At 37.3% G+C, this 25,608-nt stretch overlaps 1 protein-coding gene across 1 annotated transcript in view; it reads right to left on the reverse strand.

The window, feature by feature from the left end:
• Positions 1-25,197, reverse strand: part of LOC149024382 (mediator of RNA polymerase II transcription subunit) — a 47,036-nt gene extending 21,839 nt beyond the window's left edge. Inside the window, exons 1-2 of the mRNA XM_089144646.1 lie at positions 24,771-25,197; positions 14,820-14,985 (exon numbers count right to left, since the gene is read on the reverse strand). Of these exons, the coding sequence (XP_089000772.1) occupies positions 14,820-14,985; positions 24,771-25,050 (446 nt within the window). The 5' untranslated portion in view covers positions 25,051-25,197. The remainder of the gene's footprint in view (positions 1-14,819; positions 14,986-24,770) is intronic.
• Between the last annotated feature and the right edge of the window lie 411 nt (positions 25,198-25,608).

A 25,608-nucleotide genomic window follows, 5' to 3' on the forward strand; every position in this document is an offset into this window, starting at 1 on the left:
AACTGTTTGAGTTTTGCAGGAAAAAAGACTTTGATCAAATCTGTGTTAGCGTCCCTCCCTACTTATTTTATGTCCTGTTTTCGTGTTTCCTAAGACAATCTGACTTAAGTTGGATGCTATGGCCTTGAGATTCTTGAATGGAAACACTGGTTAGGTCTTTAATCATACTCCTATTAGTTGGGACAAGTCCTGTCTCCCTTCCACCATGGCAGGTTTAGGTTTCAGAAAATCTCATCTCCACAACTGAGCACTTTCAATGAAGCATGCTTGGAGGCTAATTATCTAAACCTGATTATATTTGGGCAAAGGTAATAAAGGGAAAATATTTCCCTAACTCATCTCTGATTGACCATAAAGTCCAGAAAAAGAGAGGCTCTCGTATTTGAATAGTATAGTGTCTGTCTCTCAAGACCTTAAGAAAAGGGTATTTCGTGTGATTGGAAATGGAAAATCAGTTTTTTTCTGATATGACCCTTTGATCAAAAGGTACTCCCACTCCGCCCTTACCTTCCTCCCTGATACCTTCCTTCAGATCCAGTCTTTCCATGGATGCCTTCACCGAGAATTTAACCTGGACCTCATCTAAACTTTGCCCAAGCCTTGCCCACCCATTTTGCCTCAGTAATCTCTCAAATCCCTTTATCTCCTCACCTGATTATTGGAAACTTATGCCATCTAAAACTGGTGTGTTTTCTACCAAGCGTGTTGTAATTTCTCTCCTGCTGGCCCTGTCATGCTATCCTTTTAGTTGTCATTAGTGGACAAGGATCTGGAAGTTTAAAACTCTTCCTCGGTTCAAGGTATTTTTTTGGCGATTGATCCTTAAGGGCCTGTTCTTCATCTTCTTCTTCTTCTTTCTTTTTATTTATTTATTTATTTATTCTTCCTTTTGAGTGCCAATGGTCTCAACATATTTGATTGAATGGGCCCTTAGGCCTTAGGATGGATTGTCATAGTGTTACCTCCCCTTTTGAATTCTGTATCTGTTTGTTCCAAATTAGGTTGGGAAAAGAGAGCTTCAGCCTGGTTTTTTAATATGTTCATGGACTCCTGTTATTTCTATGGAAATTGTGGAACCAAATTGTTTTTTCTAAGTCTTCACCTCAGCCTATTTCTCTTTTAAGTCAAATTAAGTTCTGGATCACACTTCGGGCCTTAATCAAGGCTTGGATTATGTCCAACAGAACAACCTTGATATATCCTCTTAGGTTCTACTTCCTGATTGGTATATACTTATAGATTCTTCATTGGTGATTGCAGGACTAGCTCATGAGAATAGTTGTAAAGGCAACTGGATGTAATGCTTTGAATCGGGTCATCCTCGTGTGTAGAAGCATACAGGGGAAACTCCTTTTTGTTCTCAGCTGGAGCTTCTTATTTTGGCATTACTTTTTGGCACTGGGGCAGTTAAAATAATGAACCTATCTCTTAAGCAGATCATTTCTGACTTCCTGCAGTGGGATCACCTCTTACCAGCTCCTTTAGACCCTTGACCACATTACGTGATACCTGAGCTTTAGAGGTTGACCATCTGTTACCTTCGGATGTGGAGTTTTCTATCAATTCAGCTGTTATGAACAATATGTATTGGACCCTTTCCTTGGGTGTCTCAGTGGTCCACTTCTCTATGTATTCTGTGACTTTATTTAGTTGTATATTTGTTGTGTCATAAAATAAAATAAAATAGTGATTCCGTAAAGGTGTTTCAGAATATTGAGACACCAACTCTGTTTCATTATGGCAAAACTATTTCAAAACCAAAATCAATAAAACAAGATAAAACCAGACCTTTAGCCTGTTAAGGTTATTACCAGCGTATATTCAATCCAACAACACAATTTACCTTCAATTCTAGCTTTTCATGGTCATAGCCCAAATGTTTTTCAATCTAACAACCTTAAGTTCTTTACCCATGTTCTACTTTGAATTTTAAAAACTGTAACTGGCAAAAATATACTCGACTAAATGGAAAAAGGAAAGGTTAGGGAAAACCTAGAAAAGAAAAACATCGAGGTATGATGTGCAGATACTACGCATTGATCCTGACTTGTTTGTGAGCCACAGACAAAACAAAAGAAATTAAGCATATGTGGGATAATGTGAAGGAGAAGGTGAGGATGGTCTTTTCTAAGTGGGCATTATATCACATTGTTCCCGCAAATGCTGCACAGGGGCCTTATTATAAGGCGATGGCGGATGAGATCAGTGGTGCTGGACATCAGGTGGTTGGGCCAACCCCATATGAGATATATAATATATAACTCCCATGGCATAAGGAAGACTTGAAGGCCTACATTGATGGTCTTAAGCCGATGTGGATGCACTATGGGGTCACAATGATGTGTGATGTTTGGACTGGTCCCACTAGACAATCTATCATCAATTTTATGCTGAATTGTGATGGGAGGATGGTGTTCCTCAAGTCTGTTGATGCACCAATTACAAGAAGGATGCAAAATACATATATGGGTTGCTGAAGAGTGTGGTGAAAGAGGTTGGAGTCAAGCACATGGTGCAGATTGTGACTAATAATGGCTCCAATTTCAAGAAGGTTGGGATGAAGTTGATGGAGAATCCCAGGTATAGGCTCTTCTAGACCTCTTGTGCGGCACATTGTATTGATTTGATGCTGAAAGACATAGGGCAAGTCAAATTTGTGAAGAACGTTGTTCAGCGGGCTCGAAATGTGACCACATTCATATATAACCATGGATATGCTTTGGATATGTTGAGGAGGATATGTAGTGGTGACTTGGTGAGGCCTGAGGTCACAAGATTTGCTACAAATTGGATTGCCTTGAAGAGTTTTAAGAAGAAGAAAACCCAACTATGTGCGATATTTGCATCTGAAGAGAGGTTTGCTTAGCCCCAATCAAATTCACCGGCAGGGAGAGCAACACGGGCTACCATATCCAATGATACCTTCTGGGGAAATCTAAAAGTTGTTGTGAAGCTTCTAAGCCTTGTGGTGACAATCTTGAAGTTGGTAGATCAACAAAGGAAACCAACTTTACCACATATATGGGCTGCAGTGGAGATGATAAAGGAGATGATTAGGAAAGTATATCCTAAGGGCAACCAAAAATTCTTTGATATCATCCAGGAGAGGTGGGAAACATGGTGGGAGATCTCGTTTTTTCAGGTAGGCGATACAAGATGGAGGTCGAGAGTAGAGAGTTGGGATATCTCGCTCGAGATCTCGCCATATCTTGCCCTAAATCTCACTGGAACTCTCAATTTTTGCCCTTTTTTGTGGCTCTGCCACCGGCTGCGAACGTAATTGGAGCACATTCAACTGATACATTCTAAGAGGCGGAACCGTTTGGGGGTGAAGCGGCTAGAGGATCTTGTATATGTTCACTGTAATATGAGGTTGAGACAGGAGCACATTAAATTAGGTTAAAAGCGAGGTAATAGGGACAAGATTGAGTTGGCTAACATCTTTGCCATGGATGATGAGGAGGAGGAGGAACCCTATTTGAGTGGGTCAAGAAGCCATTGTTGGATGATGCGGGAGGTCGACCCAACAGTCAAATTGTATGAGAGATGGGAGCTAATGTGAATGAGTTCTTGGCCACAAATGGGAGAGTGCACACTGAGCCTAACCGTCCCTTTGTACCACACCCCGGTGCATCCAATGTCAATAAAGATAATATTGTGTAGTCAAATGATGATGATGATGTTACTCAGCCACCCACTAGTCAGGCATAGGATGATGACGATGATGACGATGATGACGATGATAATGATGATGATGATGATGATGGGCCTGCTGATCAGGATTCAGCTGAATCACGGGAGAGACCACCACCACCAGCAGCAGAGCCAGCAGTGAACCCAATAAAGAGTCAAGGATAGGGAGGGCCATTGAGGTTCACGGGGGAGACTCAGTTCACCCACGCTACCCAGGATGTCGACCACGGTGCAGGTCGTACTTCCACTTACAGCCGGAAGGGAAAAGGGAAGCAGCATAGACATAGGTATAAGGATGACCCTTCATCGTACAAGTCTTACCATCCCACTTATGTGAATAACTTGGTAGGCTCCATGGGATTTATGAGTCTAGATGAGTCAAAAGGCTCCACGGTCGGCTACTAGATACCGGCAATAGCAGATCCCCACTCATTCGAGAGTGGTATGGAGAGTGTTGCATCTTCTTATGGGGCTTACAGTAATGCATCTTATGGTCAGGGGTTTCCTCAGGATTATGGAAGACAAAGACTAGTGGAACAGACTAGGATGTATTATCCAACGTCTGACGGGAAGACGATATATGTGCATAAGGGGTGCAACTTATATGGATGCTAACTCGAGGGCACAGACGTTTGTGGAGCAGATCTTCGGCGTGCAACCCCAACCCCTACCCTGTGAGGCTGAAACAGGACTTCCATATTCGTACTATGTATTCCCTCATATTGGATATCTTATGCATGTTGACGACCAAACCTATAGAGCTGCAGTTGTCGATTACCTCAACAACCATAGGCATCACATGTTATGAGATGTCTATGTCTCTTGAGTCAGAGGAGAGGATGTCACAGGCACAGTACTACTCAAGTTATGGGATGGATCCACTGAGGCAATCCTCTTAGCACTGACTTAGTGAGTTCTACTTCCCATTTTATTTTTATTGTTAGTTACATTATATTTGAACTTTGATTTTCAAGTTTATTTAATGTTTTGAATTGAACTTAGAAGTTAGAAGTCATATGTTGAATGTTATGTACTTAAAGTATAGTTAAGTTTATTGTGTACTTCTTGGTCAACTCTACATGAATGTTATGTACTTTGAATGACATATCTACATTGATTTTTTTTAGCAAAATGCATGTGTCAATATGTTCTTTATACTCTAATTAGCTTATATGCAGAATCCCACCCCAAAATACTCTTTAAAACCTGTCGAAACTTGTATGAAAAAGTTCTTGATTTCCTCGAAATTTCCCAAGTTTCCACCTAAGTTTCCCATTTTCACCCGATTGAAACTTGAGTTTCCCTCAAATTTTTTACTACATTTAAGACTGAGAGAAAACAAAAAATAGAAAATAAGTATTGCCAGCTAGATTATGCAGAGTAAATTTAGAAGAATGGTTCCATCACCTTCCAACACCCTACCACCCACCCCTACCCCTTCCCACCCCCCCCCCCCCCCCACAAAAAAAAGGGGGGGGAAGATGTAGTGAGGAAACAAAATCTAACACTTCTCAAAGGCCAGAGTCTCAACAAAGTAGGACCACAAAATAACTTATCCCAAATAAAGTATCCTCTGTCATCATACTCCAAGATGAGGTTGGTTTCATCCACCAAAATAGAGGACAAGTACCTTTGTATGGTGTCTGAAAATAATATGACAAAGACAATCGATTACAATTAACTCAATGAATTATTACACTGTTTTGTAACCAATGAGACGCATGATTTCACGGTTGTGGTGTAAACAACAATATAACATACTCAGAGTCTAACTACATTTAGGATTGTTTGATAACGTTCCAGGAGAACAGTTTTGGCATTCTTTAGTTCTCTCAGAACAGAAGAATGGGTGGTAGATATTTGTTAAAACGTCGTGTTTTGTTCTTAAAGAACGAACTAGTGAGAAAAGTGGTATAAAGAACGGCTGTTTGCAAAACATGGACTACATGTCCTGTCGAAAGAACAAAAACTTGATATAAAGGGCTTGACAGTGATGGTTTCTTGAACCTCCACCGCCACCCTTGCTCACGAACCACCTCCACCTTGCTCTCCTACCCATGTCCTTGCTCAAAAACTAGATTTTCCAAATCATGGACCCAATTGTGAAATATTTCCATAAGAGATTTATCGAACGCCTATTTCCAAACAAAGAATGGTATCCCAGGATAGAAACATATAAAAACGGTTTCACTTTAGAATTGACCTCCGAGAATGGAAACTATTGTGAGGGGAAATATTCCTCCAGATCTAACACTAGCTAGCACTAGCACTAGATTGAGATGTTTCCTAATTAAGTAGGACTCCTCTTTAAAAATCCTATATAAATCATGCTTTTGATTTCTTATCTTTTCTATTTTGGTTTCTTATATTCAGCGTCTATAACTAGTTTCCTAATCACTTTAGGATTAGTTTTTGTATTTCTTTTCTAACTCAAAGTAGGACTTCTCAGATTGTAAGCTATAAGGACCCTATTGGGGCCTACAAGTAAATCACACTCTTAAGTAATCACTTTTTATACTGACAACATGGTATTAAAGCCTTAGGTTCAAAAACTTGCACCTCCTCTTGAAGATATTTTGCCCAAATTACAGCTAAGTCCTACAAATGTGAATTGAAGCAAGTCCCCCCCCCCCCATGGGTGTCAAGGCAACAAGGCGACCAATGCGGTTGGGGCTCCACGTAGGTGATTAGGCGACAAAGTGGCGCCTAGGCGGCAATAAGGCGAGCAAAGCTGTTGGGTCGAATTTTTTCAATGCGATTTACTTTTAGGCTGATAAATTCTATTATAAGCTAAACAAACATTCAAGAATCACACTCATCTAAAACAAAAGCATTCAATAATCATAACTATGAAAGATTATTCAAAAAAAAACACAAGCATAAGTTCATCTCATCAAGCATCAAAACATATGACTATAAACTATATCAAATTATAAGTATGAAAATGAAAAGTAGTAATCTTACATGTTTACTTACCTCTATGATAGTGTGATGCCAAATAAGTGTCTTATCCATTTAATGAATCATTGATTCTCGATTCCAAAATGACTAACTATTAAATTCGTATACGGCTTTTTGGAATAAAATTTGATTTTAAAAAAAAAAATGAAGAAAAAATATTATTATGTCAAAAATGTCAAAAAAGCGACCGTCTTGGCATCTAGGAGGCAATAAGGTGCACAAGGCAACAAAGTGGTAGCAATTAAGTAAAAAAGCGGCAAAAAAACTGCATGTTAACAAAGTGGTTCAACTACATCAGAATCAACTACAAGAGCAGCAAAACCCATACCTACAGCTGAAAATCCTGATGAGAACGACTACCAGCCCCTTGGTTCTCTGCTTAAAATCCTAGATGGTTCAAACTACTTAATGTCGTCAAGATCTGCCTATATTACTATTACTGGCAGAGGACTCCTATATTAATGGCACTGCCGTGAAACCAAAAACCCCTAGACCTGCTCAGGATCGATGGCTTGCATGTGACTTTCTGGTGACAGCTTTTTTAGTTAGATCCATGATACCAGAGCTACACCAAACTTTTCTTCTATTGGATACTACTGCTAGTATTTGGAATGCTGCTCAGAAGACTTATAGTAAAGTCGGAAACACTGCTCAAGTCTATGAGCTCTGCAAGCAAGTTCATGAAACCAAACAGTAAGGAGATGACACTCTCTCAGTACTGCAACATTCATAGTGCATTGTGGCAGAAGATAGACCATTATAGCACCTTTCAACTAAATAAATGTTGAAGACATTGCAGCCCACCACATGCACCTTGAGTATATGATTTCATAACTGGACTTAATATGAATTGTGGAGTATGATCCTATTCAGCATCAGATTCTCAGCCGAGATCCCTTTCCCACCTTAGAGGAATCATATGCCTTCATACAAACCAAAGACAACTTGTGCTGCAACGCTCCCTTCTTCTACACCTGACAGGTCAGCCCTTCAGATTCAGACTGGAAATAGTACAAAGGCACCAAAAGAAGTTATCAAATGCAAACGCTATGGTAAACCATGGCATACAAAAGAAAAATGTTGGAAACTACAGGGAAGCCCGCAGACTTCGAAGCAAAAAGAAAGTCTAGTCGTGAAAAGAGTTGGGGAATGACAAGGACTAACTAGACTGGAGCTGACTACCCCTTCTATTGACACAGTCAAGCTCTCCAACAAAGAACTGCAAGCTCTCCGTGAATTACTACAAGCTGCCCCCACTACCACTACTACATTTATGATACCTCTGCTACTCCTGGTAATCATACAGCCCATTCAGATCTTAGTCCCACTCATAATTCTATTTCTGGTCATCTGTGGTTTATAACCTTAAATGACTATCACACTTGTGTCACTTTGGTATACCTAATGCACCACAAGAGTGAAGTCTTCCAATGCTTCTAAGTATATCATAAGATGGTACAAACCCAGTTCGGAGTCAAGATCAAAGCATTCTGCACTGACAAGTGATAATGGCAAAGAATATATAAAGCACACTTTTCAGGAGTACTTGGAAGATCATGGTATTCTCCCTCAGACCAGCTGAGTTGATACTTTTGCTTAAAAGGGCTATAGGTTGTTCAAGAGAAGGGTCCTCTCTGGGAGATGAAGCAGTTGGAAATCCAGGCTCTGGTTCTGGAGAGGATTCTTGTAATGGAAAAGGAGCTTCGGTAGTGGTCCCTTGTCGACATTTGCAACGATGACTTCAAAATACTATTTCCAGGAGTCTTTTGTTCAGTTGTCTTCAAGGTTCCTCTACTACGATTTTGTGGCTCCATTACTAGGTATTGTTGGATGATCTATCAGTGGTTGCTTTTTAGGCTACTCTATAGGCTGCTCTGTAGGCTACTGTTCTATCATGTCTTTAATAATTAGATAAGCATCTAGGTCGGCCTATGCATCTTTACCATAATTATTCTCCCCCTAAAGAGGTGTCAAGGTATAGTAAGATGAGGTTCATGAAAGACAACATCCATGAAAATAAAGAATTAGTGAGATGGCGGACAATGGCAGCAGTGACCCTTCTAGGAAGGAGAATATCCCACAAAGATACATTGAGTGCTTCATGATTCAAACCTGTACGGTGATGATCACAAACGTAGTTGACACAGTCGAATCACTATTTGGGGAACCAAAAGGGTACTTTGCAAAGGACAGCTCCAGGTGCTTTTGAGTCAAGTATGCAAGAAGTCATACAGTTAATCCAACAGGCGGCAGTGAGAACAGCATCACTCCAATATTTAAATGGAATGTTACGAGCAAACATCTTAGCACAGCAACCTCCAATGAGTGACAACTCTGAACACCATGTTGTAAGTTTGAATTGTTGTCAAGAAGTATAAGGTTGTGTTTGGTTCCACAATTCTCTGGAGTCAACATTAGAATCATGTTTCTTGGGAATCATGAGTCTATGGAATTGGGTTCTGTGGAATCATATACATAATAAAATAACTGTTTGGTTCTTCTGATCCTGACAAATATATCTATTTAAAAAACTGTTTGGTTACCCTAATTCTATTAGTGGGTTCATCCTGAAAAACTATTTGGTTACTATGATCTATAAATGGATTCAATCTAAATCATTTAAAAATAAATTTTGTATTGATTTATCATATTTCACTAAATTATATTTTTAACCCTTAAAGAAATACCATTAGCTTTAGGTTAATTTTTCTATTAACCACTGAAGTGTAAATTAATCTTGAATACCATCCATTATTGTGACAGCGGCAACCCTTTCTGCAAGCACTTACATACTACCCCTGTTGTTTATTTCCTTGTTGCAGAGGAAATAAACTCTGAAAGGGAAACATGCCCTAACTTTTCAGTATATTTCCTTGTTGCAGAGGAAATAAACTCTGAAAGGGAAACATGCCCTAACTTTTCAGTATCCCCACAGCGAAGGTACTTTGCATCCATAGACGAATATGTTGTCGCTGCAAGCACTGACCAATTGCCGAATCGGAAGAACACCCACGCCACAGTATTCATTAATTTGTATAAGTAAAATAGTTAACCTGAACTGTGAAATGGAACAATATTGTATCTGGCTGGTTAAAATTGGTCGCCTGAAACTTATCAAGCAAAGTAAAATAGAACAATATTATACCCATTCGCAGCTTCAAGACTTCCATCCCAGAATACCCAAATCTCATCCTATTTCTTGATTAGATTCTTCACCAAAACAAATTTCCTCCTCAAATTTCAGAAACAATCAGAACCCACCCAAAAAAACCCTAATCAAGAAACCTCAAGTCTCACAATTAGAGACAAAGGAATTAGAAAAGAAACTCCAAAAATCACTGGCACAAGCAATGTATCCTGCAATTAATTCTACAAAGCTTCAGCAGACAAATCCGTTGAACAAGAACTCAAAATTCCAAATCTCCATTACCAGAAATCTCCACTAACAGAAACCAAACTCCATGGAACGAGATCTAATTTTTTTATTAAGATCTCCATTAACGCAATGGACGCACACAGGATGAAGGTAACCGATCTCCCTGGAATGAGATCTAATATTTTCTATTCAGATTTCCAATGATGCAATCGAAGCACAGAGGATGAAGGTTTGGCAATGAAAGAGGAGAGGTACAGTCGTAACACACAGGGAGGGCTTAGTCATGTTTTTTATATTCCATGGAATCATATATATTAATAGCATGGGTTCAGTTTGAGGATTCTATTTGGAAACCACCTACTGAGGTGTTTTCCATGGAATCACCCATTTTACATTAAAATGTGAAATCACTTGACTCCATGGAATCTTGTGGATTCTAGGAATATTTTGAACCAAACAGTTTATTTAATTTGGAATCATGATTCTCTAGAATCTGACTCCAAGGAATTGCGGAACCAAATGCAGCATAAGTTATTAGAAGTTTGATGCATCTTTGTGGGATATTCTCCTTCCCATAAGGGCTACCGCTGCTAGCATCCTCCATCCTATAAAATCTTCATTTCCGTGGATGTTGTCTTTCATGAAACCTCATCCTATTATTACCTCGACACCTTTTCAAGGGGAGAATATTTTTGGTGAAGATGCATTCATCAACTTGGATGTTTTCCCAATAATTGAAGGTGAGATGGAACCATGGAAGAAAATTCAACCAAAATTGTCGAAATTTTGATTGAAATGTCTGCAAAACCACAGATCGAAATGAAATACAGTAGTAGGAAAAGAAATGTATTATGTCCTGTTGTACGACCGAAATATCGGTCAATATCGTATCGACCCGAAACGACAGTGGCCTAGTTATAAAAATGACTCTTTTCGACCAATATATCGACCTATCGTCATTTCGACCCATTTCAAGCGATGTCGCCTCTGAGATTTCAACCATATTTTGAACTTTTTTTTATTTCTCTTGCTTTCATCCATTTTTTCACCTAATTTCTACAATTCAATTTCATTCAAACACTAGATTTGCTCCTCCATTTGTGGATTTTTCAAATCTTGCAAGGTGAGTAACCAACTTCCTCATTTTTTTATTTTTGTTTTGTTTGTGCCTTAAATCTTCTTGGATTGCTTCCAAATTTAAGTTTGTTTACTTTAGAGTGTTGATCTATGAATTTGTGGTGTCAAAATTAATTTTTTATTCTTCCTACTATTTTTTTACTTTTTTGTTATTAAACATTATTTTGTAAATTATATATATTGCTAAAAATATATATGTATAGTAGATCTATGAGCTTCAAATTAATGTATGTGAGAGTTGAGACACCATATTGTTGTGATGGTGTTGAATCAATTTTTTTTTTTATGTTAATTATCTATTTTTACTATATTTAATATATATTTAAATAATTTGACAAATATTTAAAAAATTAGAAATACTATGTTTATGTTTTAAATTTAAAAATAGGAGAGTATTAATGGAAGCATGTATGGAATTTTTAGAGCATGTTGTGGAGCTTTTTAAGATAGTGTGTATTTTATATATTTTTAAATTGTTTATATTTTTTTTTATATTTAAAAATAGGAGGTTATTATTATAACTTTAGAAGCATGCATGTAATTTTTGGAGCATATAGTGGAACTTTTCAAGATAAGGAATAACAACCACTAGCTTTCAAGATAGTGGAGCCTTATGGTTATGGAGCTTATGGAGCTTATGGAGCTTATGGTGTCTCTCCCACTTTCACCTATCAGAGTCAACCACTGGAACCTTATTGTCAATATGAACCTTATGCTGACAACCAGGGTGCTCCTTCATTTGTTGAGCAGATCTTCCACAGCCACCACTAGCTTTTCCATATGCAATTGAGCCAATTCCTTATCCGGAGATTCAAAACTTCCCACCATCAGGAAATCTTAGGTAAATGGATGAGGCCACGTACAAAGCTGCAGTTGCTGACTATGTCCACAACTATATGGGGCAAACATCATGGGACTTGTATTGTCAATTGTATGGAGTGCAGACGGAAGAGGGAAATATGGAATAGAGTAGACTTGTAATTGGTAACATTTTCGCTTCTTTTCATATGTAGTATATACTGGATGTTACATTTTCAATGAATTTTTTGGTAAACTAATAGTTCTATAGTGTTTATTATGCTTGAAAAAGGTAGAACGCATGAATCCAAATCATTTTGAGTCCATATGATGCCCGAAATTAAAGTTCCGATTTCCAGTTTCGACCGAAACATCGAAATTTTGGCCTTTCGCAAGGTCGAAATTCCTATTTCGGTCGAATTTTCTTCCTTGGATGGAACACCAATCAAAGCATCCTAAATAACATACAAAGCAATAAAACCTGCATCAGGTCAAACCTCAAGGGGTCCAAATGAAAAAAGAACCTTCTTTTGAAGTAAAAAAAATTAGTATACCATATTTTTAGCCACTGCTCATCAGGTGCTAGTAGGGCAAACCTGGTGCCAAAGGCTTCCGCACAAGCAAAGTTCGGGGGCCAGTTTCCTATGCAGCCTTACCTTAGCAATTTTTTGCTAAGAGGTTGTCTCAATGCCTTAACCTCAGTCTACAGGACTACAACTATGGTCCACCAACCATTGCACGAATGCCCGCCCCTCACCAGGTGCTATTAGAAAACCTCAGAATTGACAGGAAGCAATTCAAAACTTGAACTTGAATCAAGTCTTGTTAACATAAAAATTCAGTCTCAGTTGATTTTACTCTATAATAAATAAGGCATTCAAGGCATACCAAATACGTTAATGTCAATTTATAAACCCAAGAGATCGAAGTAGAAACCATAACAAAACAGCCAACAAATAAAATACTCACTTGAAGGGACTCATATGCAGCTAACTTAAGTTGGCAATATTTGCATTACTGTCATTGCCTAACCAAAATTACTAAGAATGGAGGAAAAAAAGCTTCAAACGAGTAAGAAAAACCAATAATGACTTGGGAGTGCTTGCTGGACAGCAACCCTACAGACTTCACCTGGCCTTTCAAGTGCTAAGCAGCAAGTCCAAGGCTCTAATCTGGTGCTGGATCTGCATCACCTTAGGGTGAGCTCTCCTCCTTATAGCCTGAGTTCCAAAGCTTGCTAGGATAGTGGATTTAAAAGTCACTTCAAATCTGATCCTAACCCTAACACCAGAAGTAGTTTCAGCCCTATCTTCTTGAAATAAAATTGTGCAAGTCTTGGCACAACAGTTAAGTTGCACTATTGCATGTTTGCAACCTATTGATTATAATTTGAAACTTGAACAACATTTCCTGTGAAGCTAGGGGGTTAAGGCTATGTACATTTGCCACTTCCAAACCCAGCAACAGTGGGAGCCTTGGTACACTGAGAGACTATCTTCCCTTGAATTAATTTTCGTATTCATATTGCCCACCCCTAAGAGATTTATGTGTTACACAGCTATCCCAGAATCCTACATAGTGAGCGTCTTCAACTGAATCAAAAAGGCTTTCTGCTGGTCAACAGTGTTGAAAGGTTGAAGACCATTCAGTCTTTCACCTTTCTCCCCAATTCTATTACACCTTTAGTTCAATCTATAAATTCCAACTTATACCCTTCATCTCTAGTTCACTCTCATATATTGCTTCCAGAATTTTCCATTCAAGCAATACCAATGAATTGCAACTTCCTTTATTAGAGTGGCATCACTAATTTATGTAATCGGCATTCACTTGACTAATAAAGTGGTATATTACTCAAGCGGACCCCTAGAGAAGCTACATCAGGTTCTGTGACCTTCATTCCACATTAATCCAGGAAGAACATCCACAATCATTGAACGAGAAAAGCCAAGTAACTTACTTTAATCCTTCCTAGCATCATCCTCAATGCAAGATTCTAAATCTCAATTTGCAGATTATTGCAGGAAAAACATCTACAATCATTCAACGAGAGAAACCAAGTTCCTTTATTTGATCCCATCCCAATCATCATCATTGTCATCAATAGAAGGTTCTAAATATCAGTTTTGAGGCTGCCTGGAACCGGAGGTATCAGATTTTGATTACTAGCTTTCACATTGGGTGACTCTGGGTCTCATTTTGGCCATGCTAGAAACTGAGACAACTCGGGGCTTTTGGTCAGGGTTTCAACCAAGACCCATTCTTTGCTCAATAATCTAAAACTCCTACAGAGGTTTGCTGCTGGTCCCCAAGCCCAGGTAAAAAGGAAGTTTGTCATCAGGTTCACAGCCGCCAGCAGGCACCAGGAAGAAGGGGGGGGGGGGGAAGAAAAAAGGAAACAACCAAACCCTTATTATATGGATTCCCCATTTTGTTGGGACAAGGCTTGATGTTGCTGTTGTACTCACATCCTACTCCCCAGAAGAAGAATTTTCTACAATTTTAGGAGTTCCAGATAAGCTGGAATTCAGGCGTTAAACAATATAAGAGCATTAGTCTCAGAATTTCTTTTAAACATTAATGAACATTTCCACCTCATTCATAACACATTGCCAGTTCACTTACATAAGTTTTGAATTCATTTTTCATGCTGCACTTAACATTCTCAAAAGTAACTTATCTTCATATCAGAACTTGTAAGCATACAATCAGAACTAAAGTAAACATCATGAAACCTGTGGAACTGAACAAAAGCAAGATATGGAGAACCCTCTGAAGCAATATATTAACAAGTATAGAAAATTGATGACTTTAGTAAGTGCTTTTACTATAGATCCAAGTCCTATCAATCTACCTGGCTCTGTCAACAGCTGATGCACCTGCCTGGCCAGCTAGTTGACGTTTCCAAGCATAAGCAACAACAGCACCATCTGGACAGACAAGAGGCATGTGCAAACCCCAAGAATTACTTCGTGAACGAAGAGAGCCAGTTAGAACCCCAGAATCTTCCAGTTGTCTTCCTAGAAAATGAAGAATATAGCCAGTTAACAATGTTATACTTGAATTTCAATTTTCAATTCCTCCCACCCCACTCCCCAGCGTGATGCTCATCAATCAGAGACCCAGATCATCCTCATATAATTAGTATTGTTGTTAAAATGTGACAAATCCAGATTCCAATAAGAAATATCAGCTTCATCCAGCATATTTCAAGACCAAAAACCAATAAAAGGCAACACCTATTAATCTTTTACCAAGGCATTTTGATAATAACTAAAGATCATTTCCAAAAAAAAAATTATATAGTTTTCTCTTCAAAAGTTAACATATTTAAGCATAATTTAAACACTCTTCCCTGAAAAGGCATGGATTAAGAAAAATGAAACATTACTTCTAACTGAAGACAATAATATAAGATATCCACAGTGGCAAGGGGGAACTTGCAGAAAAGCTTGATAAATCCTACTCAGGAGACAAGATATGATCCTTCATATAATCAAAAAGAAATAAAAAGTAATTTTGAACTTCCACTGCTAGGGTTTTTCTGAAAACTAGAAATTTCATAATTTTTAGTATCATGAAAATTGCAACAACAAAATCATGGTAAAATAATAATTTGTTTGACAACTAAGAAATGATTTATTCAGAACAATATTGACAACGTGTCCACAAACCAAATAAGGTTTGACCAAAACATAACTCTTTCAATATAAATCAGACATCAGCAATCTTGGATTTGTTGGAAAGCCGGTTTTGTACTCTATCTAACACTAAGAGTCTCATGGATAATAAAATCATTTGATTGGTCAATCTTCTTGGAGATTAACATATTTTATATGACAAAAACAGTTTGTTGCCTCTTTTTTTTGGGTGAATATCTTTCGTGGTAAGATTCTTTAATTCTTACTGAACATAAGAAAATTTATACAATTTTTAATACTATTGGTGCCAAATAACATGGTTATATACAATGAAAAACAATACTAGAACACTTTGTTGCCACCCCATTGTCAAGGTGCTTCAAGGCCTTAAAACGCCTTCCTACCTTGATAACCCTGGTACTCATTCTTATACACAAAAATCCATGAAGGTTTATCTTATTGAGCAGTTTGTCCATCACATCTACCTTCTACGTTACGTACCCTTGCTTCTACGCTATCTACAGACTTTGTCTTCCTACCTTGATAACCCTGGTACTCATTCTTATACACAAAAATCCATGAACGTTTATCTTATTGAGCAGTTTGTCCATCTCATCTACCTTCTACGTTACATACCCTTGCTTCTACGCTATCTACAGACTTTGTTCCCAAAACCACAGTAAGACCTTTTCTCATCATAGCTAGAAAGCAACAATGCACCCTGTATAGATGGTCTATTATCTAGCCAGACATGGTCTGTAGTATATACCAATCTTCTCAAGTGTGGACAGGTAGACTTATGGCAAAATTTGCTGTTAATGATATATCAAACTCATGAAGGGGATTATCCAAAAAGCTTCTCACCCATCACCAAATTTTGTTCAAGTGATAGTTATCTAGCTTTCAACTTAGATCATGTCTTGTATCAAATGGATAGCAAAATTATTTTCCTCTATGATGATCTTCAAGAGTGTTAATCTGAAGGAATTTTCAAGGTATGTTGCTCAGGAAGAGAACTTAGCCAACAGGTGCAACTTCACAAGGCCATTGATGCGTTGAAACAATCTCCAAGAGCATGGTTTGATAAATTCAGTTGCATCGTCAGTTGTTGTGTATTCTTGGTGTTATTCTGATCATTTACCCTATCTTCATCACCATGAGACAGTTAGTTGTGCTGGTTGTTTATCGGGATGATATTATTGTAGCAAGCAATGATGTGTCTAGTATTACTCAAGTTAGTAAAATCCATCTTCATCAAAATATTCAGATAAAAGCCTTAAGGCCTCTCAAGTACTTGTTGGGTATTGAAGTTTTACGGAGTAAGAAATTAGTATAAAGAAAGTATGTGTTGGACCTTTGGCAGAGACTGGAATGCTTGCTTCTTAACCAGTTTATACTTCCATGGATCCTCAGCTAGCAATAGTGAAGATTTAGAAGATACACAACGGTTCAACAGATTTGCTGAAAACTTGTTTATCTACTATCACTCAACCAGGTATATCTTAATCTGTTGAGGTTGTTAACTAATTTATGCAATCACCAAAAAAGATTCACTAGGAGCAGCATGTGGTATATTACAGTACCTAAAAGAAGCACCTGGAGAAAATCCACCCAATTGAAATGTTGATCTGATTGGGGTTTCTTCATCTCACTGGGCTGGTACCTATTGTGACAGATGATTTTTATTACTGGTTTTAGCACCTTTGTTGGAAATAATTTGATCACATGGAATGGCAAGAAGCACAGACAAATATCCAGCAATTGCTGATACCACAATTGAGTTAATGGGGCTAAAATCATCATTCAGTGGCTGTAATTTCAAGTTACTCAACCTATGAAAATATTTTGCGATGATCAAGCTGCTACATATATTGCAAGCAACCTAGTGTTTCATGAGGACCAATCACACTGATGTATACTATTATGAAAAAGTTGGTTTCTCCTCTGCATTAGTTTCCGCTACCAATCAGCCGGGTTATATGTTTACAAACCATTGGTTGATCTTGCTTTTTAAGAGTGTTTCAACCTATGCTTGAGTGATTCTAAGGCCCCAACATGAGGGGGAGAGCTAATCATGTGCATCTCAATAGCAGAAAATATTTCATAGTCACTCTAATCAAGACCCCTATTTAGTGTTCCTACTATAGTTAGGATTAGTCCTTGGCAAGTTTTTGTTGGAATATCTCTCTTAATAGGGGCAGACTGGTCATTCTCTGTTTCAGTGGTTTACTTGTAGTTTGTTTTCATTTAGAGGGGCGTTTCTGTCCTTTATAGTGTTGTATATATAAACCCCTGTTTTGGGTTTAGGGTCTCATAAGTCATTTTGTAATTTGCGTTGGGTTCTCTCTCTTTAAGCTGTGATTCTTCTCTGTCTCTCTTGCTCTTTGGTTTGAGGCTTGGTAGTTGGTTTCCTTAGTGATTCGATGGTGTTTTAGCCTTCGATTTGGCTTTGTGCTGTTCATGGATGTGTTGTTGCCGCGCATTTCCAACTGAGATCATTTTATGGTGTTTCGGTTGTAATGCCATGTCTTATTGGTTGATCTCTTGAGGGTTCCTTCTTTGAGAAGCTGTATATGTTATTTGAGAATTCCTTTGTACCCAACTTTAAATGATTTACTTGTGCATATTATCTTGAGTCCTCTGGACTCATCCTTGGATGTAGGTCACTTGATCGAACCAAGTAAAATCGTTGTCTCTTGTCTCTATTTTTATGCTTGATTTTGCTGCGCATATGAGGGTTTTCCTAACATATTAGCATCAGAGCTTCAGTTGTTAGTCACAGTTGTTGGCTTTTTGCTACCTATATGCACTTGTTTCTCTCAATCATTTCTTTCTCCATTAATTTCTTGAATATTATGTATGTATTATGCTCCCTATTTCTTGTTTGATTCTTGTTTCTTAAAACCCCCCAATTCTTTGTTACCCGATTCAGTTAGGTTTGTTAAATTGATGTTGTGATGTAGGTTTTGATGGTAAAACCTTATTAATAAGGCTTCAATTGCTTGTTTATTGCATCAATTTGATTTTTCTTGGTTTGAATCCGATCAAACCTATTTGTTCTTAAGGTTTCTCATATTTAGTTACCTGGAACTGTTTAGAATTTTGGGGCTTTTGCTTTTTTCTAATTCTATTTAAAAACTCACGTGTTTGATGCTTGTTTTCATTTGACTCTGATATTATATTTGTTTGTTATTTGAAATAACTTCTAGACTGTTACTCTTGTATTGTTTTAGTACATTTGAATCCATTATTCTTGCTCCATTATTCTCTGAAATTGTATTCTCATTTCTTTTCTTTTTTTCTTAAATTCTTTGCCATGGCTCTTACCCGATATAAGCTTGAGAAATTTGAAGCCAAAGGTGACTTTGTTGTCTGGAAATACAGAATGCATGCAATTATTGTGCAAAATCATTGTCATAAGGCTCTAAAAGGTATTAACAAACTCCCATCCTCTATGACTGATGAAGAAAAGAACGATATGATGGAGTTTTGTTATAGTACCCTGATTTTGCATTTGAGAAATAATGTTATAAGATGAGTAAGATATTGTATTGAAGCTGATATGGTTTGGACTAAACTTGAAGAGCTGTATATGATCCCATCCCTACCTAGCATTACCTTGTTGAAAGAACAATTGTTTAGTTTTAAAATGGATGCTTCTAAATCTTTATCTGATAATAAAAATGAATTTTATAAATTATCATGATTTAGTTGATCTTGATAAAGAGCTTCGTGATAATACTCTTGTTGTCCTATTGTTGAATTTTTATTTTTTTTTTTGCCTAAAATGCATGCTATAGTAAAGAATGCTATAAAATATGGTAGAGAATCTGTGACTCTTGATGATGTAATGGAAGCTCTTAAGATTAGGGATATAGAAGTGAAATCTAAAAAAAATAATAAAGGTTGCTGGTGACGGGCTTTATGGGAATTTTGAAAATAAGAATAACATAGAGAATAAGAAGAAATTCATTAATAAGAAAAAGAAGAAGTTTGTGGAGAAGAATAACAACAATAACAACCAATTTAATCATAATAATCAGAATAATAATAACAATAAAGGTAAAGGGTAAGGTGTGTTGTTATTTTAAGAAGGAGGGGCATATTAGGAAGAATTGATGGGAAAGATTAAGAAAAATGGTGGTGAGAGAAGTGAGGCTACTATGGCTAATGCTACTAGTGATGCACTAGTAGTTTCCCCTATGGCTGACCTAGAGAATTGGATCCTTGACTCGGGTGTACTTTCTATATGACTCCAAGAAGAGAGTGGTTTATGACCTTCAAGCCCATTAAGGGTGGCAAGGTCATTATGGGAAATGACCAAATTTATGAAGTTGAAAGCATTGGTTCTATTAGACTTAGATTGGATGATGGGAAAGTGAGGGACTTAGAACAAGTTAGACATGTCCCCGGTTTGAAAAGAAATTTGTTGTCTTTGAGTCAATTTGATTCAAAGGAGTTCTGTTATTGTTCTAAGGATGGTTGCCTTAGGGTTATGAGGGGAAATGATGTGGTTTTGACTGCTAAATTGAGAAAGGGGCTTTCTTTTCTCAATGGGAATGTGATTCTTGGAACTACCTCTATAGCTAGTGAAGAGCCAAGTGAGGTGGAGTTATAGCATGGAAGACTAGGTCATATAAGTAACAAAGACTAAGTTATTTGTGTAGAAATGGTCACTTGAAACTGTATAAATGTGAAACTTCAAAGTTTTGTGAGATATGTGCCATGGGTAAGCTCCATAAAGCTAATTTACATTATAATTATAAGACCTCTCATGTGCTTGAATATTTACATTCTGATTGTGGGGCTCTCCCAATGTTCCCTCATCCCTCTCGGGTGCACAATACTTCTTGTCCATTATTGATGATTATTCTAGGAAAGTTTGCTTATATTTTCTTAGAGATAAATCTATTATATTTGATAAGTTTCTTGAGTAGAAAGTGATGATTGAAAATCAAACTGATAAGAAATTAATAAAATAAAGAAACTTAGAACTATAATGGACTTAAGTTTTGTAATGATAAATTTCTTGAGTTTTGTAAAGAATATGACATTACTAGGCATAAGACTTGCACCTACACTCCCCAACAAAATGGAGTAGCTGAAAGAATGAATAGAACTATCATGGATAGAGTTACGGGCATGCTCATTGATTCTAGCCTAGGTAAGAGATTTTGGGCTGAAGCTTCTAGTACGGCTTGTTATGTTATTAATAAGTCTCTTAGTTCTTCTATAGGCTTTCAAACTCCCAAAAGTAGATGGTCTAAGGCTGATTTTGATTATACTATTTTAAAACCTTTTGGGTGTTTGCTTATGTCCACCAAAGTAAGGAAAAGTTGGAGCCTAGGGGTAGAAAACGTTTGTTCTTTGGGTATCCTCTAGGTGTTGAAGGTTATAGGCTGTGGTGTCTTGAAAATAAAAAAGTGATTGTGAGTAGAGATGTTAGGTTTAATAAACTAGAGTTTGTTAAGCCTAGGTCCTCTAGTGGAGAACCTAATACCCAAGACCTTGATGGTAGTCTTATTAAGGTGGAATTTGAGGGTAAGCCTAGTGTTAAGCTTGATACCTCTGATCCTATTGATTTGGAGGCTGATTTAGAGTCACCTAGTGGTTCTTTATATGTTAAACAAGAGGTTGGTGAAGAAGGACCCTAGATAATTATCTCTTGGCTAAGGATAGGGTTAAAAGAGAGATTAGGAAGCCTTCTAAGTTTGATAATGTGGATGAAAGTGTGGTTTTTGGTTCAGATTTGGTTTCTTTTGCCTTTGGTGTTGCTGATCATATAGAAGCTAGTGAGCCTAGGACCTTTAAAGAAGACCTAGATAGCCTTGAGACTGGTGAATGGTTAGCTGCCATGAAGGAAGAGATGGATTTTTCGGTTAAGAATGAGACTTGGAAGTTTGTAAATAGACCCAAGGACAAGAAATTCATAAGTTGTAAGTGGGTTTATAAGCTTAAGTTTGAGATTCCTTGAGTAAAAAGACCTAGATTTAAGGCTAGGTTGGTGGCTAAGGGCTACTCTCAAACTGAAGGTGTTGATTATAATAAGGTGTTTTCACCTATGCTTAGGCACACTTCTATTTAGGTTATCTCGTCTCTTGTTGCTATATTTGACCTTGAGTTGGAACAAATGGATGTCAATACTACCTTTTTGAATGGTAGACTTGAAGAGCAAATTTTCATGAATTAACTTGAGGGTTCTATGAAAAAAAAGGTGATGACCGTAAGGTTTGTTTATTGTTTGAGATCCTTGTATGGGTTAAAACAATCCCCTAGACAATGGTACAAAATATTTGATTCATTTATGCTTAAGTATAAGTTCAAAAGAAGTTATTATGATAATTGTGTGTACTATTGTGAATTTAAACCTCATAGTTTCATTAATCTCTTGTTATATGTTGATGATATGCTTATTGCTTGTAAAAATAAATTTCATATTTGTAAGTTGAAAAAAATTCTTAAGTCTGAATTTGAAATGAAGGATTTAGGGGCTGCAAGAAAAATTCTTGGTGTTGACATATTTAGAGATAGATCTAATGGTTTTCTTACCTTGTCTCAAGTAGGTTACTTGCATAAACTGATTGATAACTATGGAAATGCTAATTATAGAGCTGTTGATACTCCTTTGGGTGCTCATTTTAAGTTAAAATCATGTTGTGATGCTGTTGTGACCAAAATGCCCTATTAAACTTGTGTAGGTTCACTTATGTATGCTATGGTCTGTTCTAGACCTGATTTAGCTTATGCTATTGGGCTGGTTTGTAGGTTTATGAGTAGGCCCTGTGATGTACATTGGACTATTGTTTTATGGATTTTAAGATATTAGCAAAGTTCAATTAGTTACAAACTGTTATATGATAATGTTTGGTAAGTTGAAAGTTTTCTCTTCATCATGTGGTTGCTCTTTCAACCACTAAGGCTGAGTATATTACCTTGTGTTATGCTGTTAAGGAAGCTCTTTAGCAAAAGAGTATCCTTGGGAAACTTGGCTTTGGTGATATATGTTCTTCTATACATTGTGAATTTTCAAAGTGCTATTTGTCTCTCTAAGAATAACATGTTTTATGAACATACTAAACATGTGGATGTGAGATTGCACTTTATTAGAGATATTATCTCCAAAGACTCAAAGGATTAATACCTCTATCAATCCTATTGATATTATGACTAAGGATGTACCTGTTGACGAGTTCAAAATTGTTTTTAACATGTTAAAGATGCTTGTTGTTTAGTTTCTCATTTTGTTTTTGTTTTTTGATGAGTTCTTTGTGATTTAGGTAATTATGCACGGCCAAAATTAGTGTCAAGGTGGAGGATATTGGAATATCTCTCTTAACAGGGGCATATTGGTCATTCTTTGTTCAAGTGGTTTACTTGTAATTTGTTTTCATTTAGAGGGGCATTTTTGTCCTTTCTAGTGTTGTATATATAAACCCCTGTTTTGGGTTTAGGGTCGTATAAGTCATTTTGTAATTTGCGTTGGGTTCTCTCTCTTTAAGCTACGATTCTTCTCTATCTCACTTGCTCTTTGGTTTGAGGCTTGGTGGTTGGTTTCCTCTATGACTCGATGGTGTTCTAGCCTTCGATATGGCTTCGTGTTGTTCGTGGATTTGATGTTTCTGTGCATTTCTAGGTGCGATCGTTTTATGGTGTTTCGATTGCAATGCCATGTCTTCTTGGTTGATCTCTTAAGGGTTCCTTCTTTGAGAAGTTGTATATGTTATTTGAGAGTTCTTTTGTACCCAACTTTACATTGATTTAGTTGTGCATATTATCTTGAGTCCTCTGGACTCATCCTTGGATGTAGGTCACTTGACCGAACCAAGTAAAATCGTTGTTTCTTGTTTCTATTTTTATGCTTGAATCAGCTGCGCATATGAGGGTTTTACTATCAGTTTCCTTATTGTAATACTTCCAAAATCTAATTGTCATTCCTAGTAGAACTGGAAATCTTTCTATGCAATACTATCTTATTATAAAGGAACTGCTAGGTATCGAGTTTTGTCCCTTAGCTTTGCAGTTCCCCTCTCCCTCCTCCCATCTCTTCTCTGCTTAGATCCTCAGATTTGACAAAAATTAATCACACAGATCTTAATCAATCCCTACAGTACAATGTAGGGAGCGACCTTGTAAGTCAATCGATCGGACATGTGGCTTATAATAGCAATCAACGAGAACTGGACATCTAATTCTGTTAGTGATCAGTCTATAATTGGTGACATCATGACATAAGTTACACTTTGTCATCGGATAGGCTAACAAGTCTTTGTTTATAACATAATAATATTTAGTGAAGGTCCTATAGGTTTCATAATAAAATAAAAAGTAAAGGAGCTGTAAAAAGGGGGCATTTCCAATTTCAATTGCTACTGCTAGTAGCATTTGATTTCCATACCTAAGGATTTTATTTCTTGAGTAGCAAAATTATGTACCTACTTAACCTTCTTTAGGTTGGGCAGTTTGAGATCAAAAACCAAGTTCTTTCAAGATATGAAAAGCCTAGATCAAAGGATAGACAGGAATTAAAGGAAACTTCAACTCGAGAAGCTACACAAGATACTTTTTACCCCAAAAATATGTGGAACTAAACAGTACAATCAAATTAACTAACCCAAAGTTATTGTAGTATATGTTGGAAGGAAAACTTTCTACTAACTGTTTCAAACTGCTCTCTGTCTGGCTTCTTACCTTCATTTTTTAAGACCCAAACGACTTGAAGAGCCTTGAATCTGCCGAGAGCTAAAAACCCAAGGATCTTGTTTTTGCAACATGAACTTCATGACAGATATCAATGACTTCTTCCGCTAAGATTCCTATAAATCTTTCAATGACTTATTCCAACACTCAAGCAGCTACAGAAAAGGCAAGCAGTAACCTAAAACACCTCAATGAAACTTCTTCGACACAAACATAAGACAATTCCAGGAATAATAAATACTACTCAGGCAGAAACCGAGAGAAAGCAAAATTGAGTACTCTTTAGACTGTTAATTGCGTCACGCGGGATAATTAGAAACTAATACCGTAACTACACATGATATTCCTTGAACTCTTCCAATTTTCATTCAAACAAAGAAGGGAAGAAATGTTAGAAGAAATACTTAACTTAAGAAGGAGAAAGTGAAAAAAGGCATCGTTTTCTGCAAGAATATCGTTAGGATTACCAATGGTTCGGAGATCCTGAAAGTGTTGACGCATCAAAGCCTCTTCTTTTTGAATCAAATGTAAAGGTCTGTTGGATTGATGAGGTTGTGTGGTGACAAAAAGCGCTTCGAGGAGACGATCAGCACCTATCCTAATGTCAGCGATTAGGCGACTAGCGCGTCCCAAACTCTCCATTGCCATCGCCACCTGCTTTGGTGGTGCGTCCGCTCGAGTTTCGCCAGATTCCGCCGGCTCCGGCTGTGGATTTGTGGCGGCCGGGGCCAGTAGTTGTTGCTGCATTTTTTTCCTACTGCTCACATTCGTTGTCTCCGATGGAGGGATACCTCACTTCTCCCTTCTTCCCCTCTTCGCTCTTCCCTTGTGTCTTCTTCCTGTAGTTGGTCCTGTTGCATGTTATTACTTTACACTACAGCCCAAGCCTCACATTCGTTCTTTTCCATAGCGGGATACTTCCGCAAAAGTAAAAAAAAATAATAAATAATAAATAATAAAATTTAAATTTAAAAATTTTAAAAATTAAGGCCTCTTTACCCAAAAATAATAATAATAATAATATTTAAGCCCCGTCTCTGACACTATCACCATATACGTTTTTTGGTTTTTTCTTTTTTGCTAAATGGATGCTGGTATATTCAAGGTTTAAAGTAGGGTGTATTGAAAATCTATCAGTTGAGTGATTTTAAGAGACGTTTAAGTTCGTATCGTATCGTAATCAAATATACATATCAATGAGTGAATGATAGAATAGAAATGATTGACTACACTTTAAAAAAAAAAAGATGTCCATGAGAACAAAAAATCATCTTTTAATTGAGAGGCTCGCATGTCTTACCATTA

This window comes from Hakea prostrata, chromosome 2 (genome assembly GCF_041222555.1).
Source record: "Hakea prostrata isolate BN-2017 chromosome 2, UWA_Hpros_2, whole genome shotgun sequence".
NCBI classification, from domain to species: Eukaryota; Viridiplantae; Streptophyta; class Magnoliopsida; order Proteales; family Proteaceae; genus Hakea; species Hakea prostrata.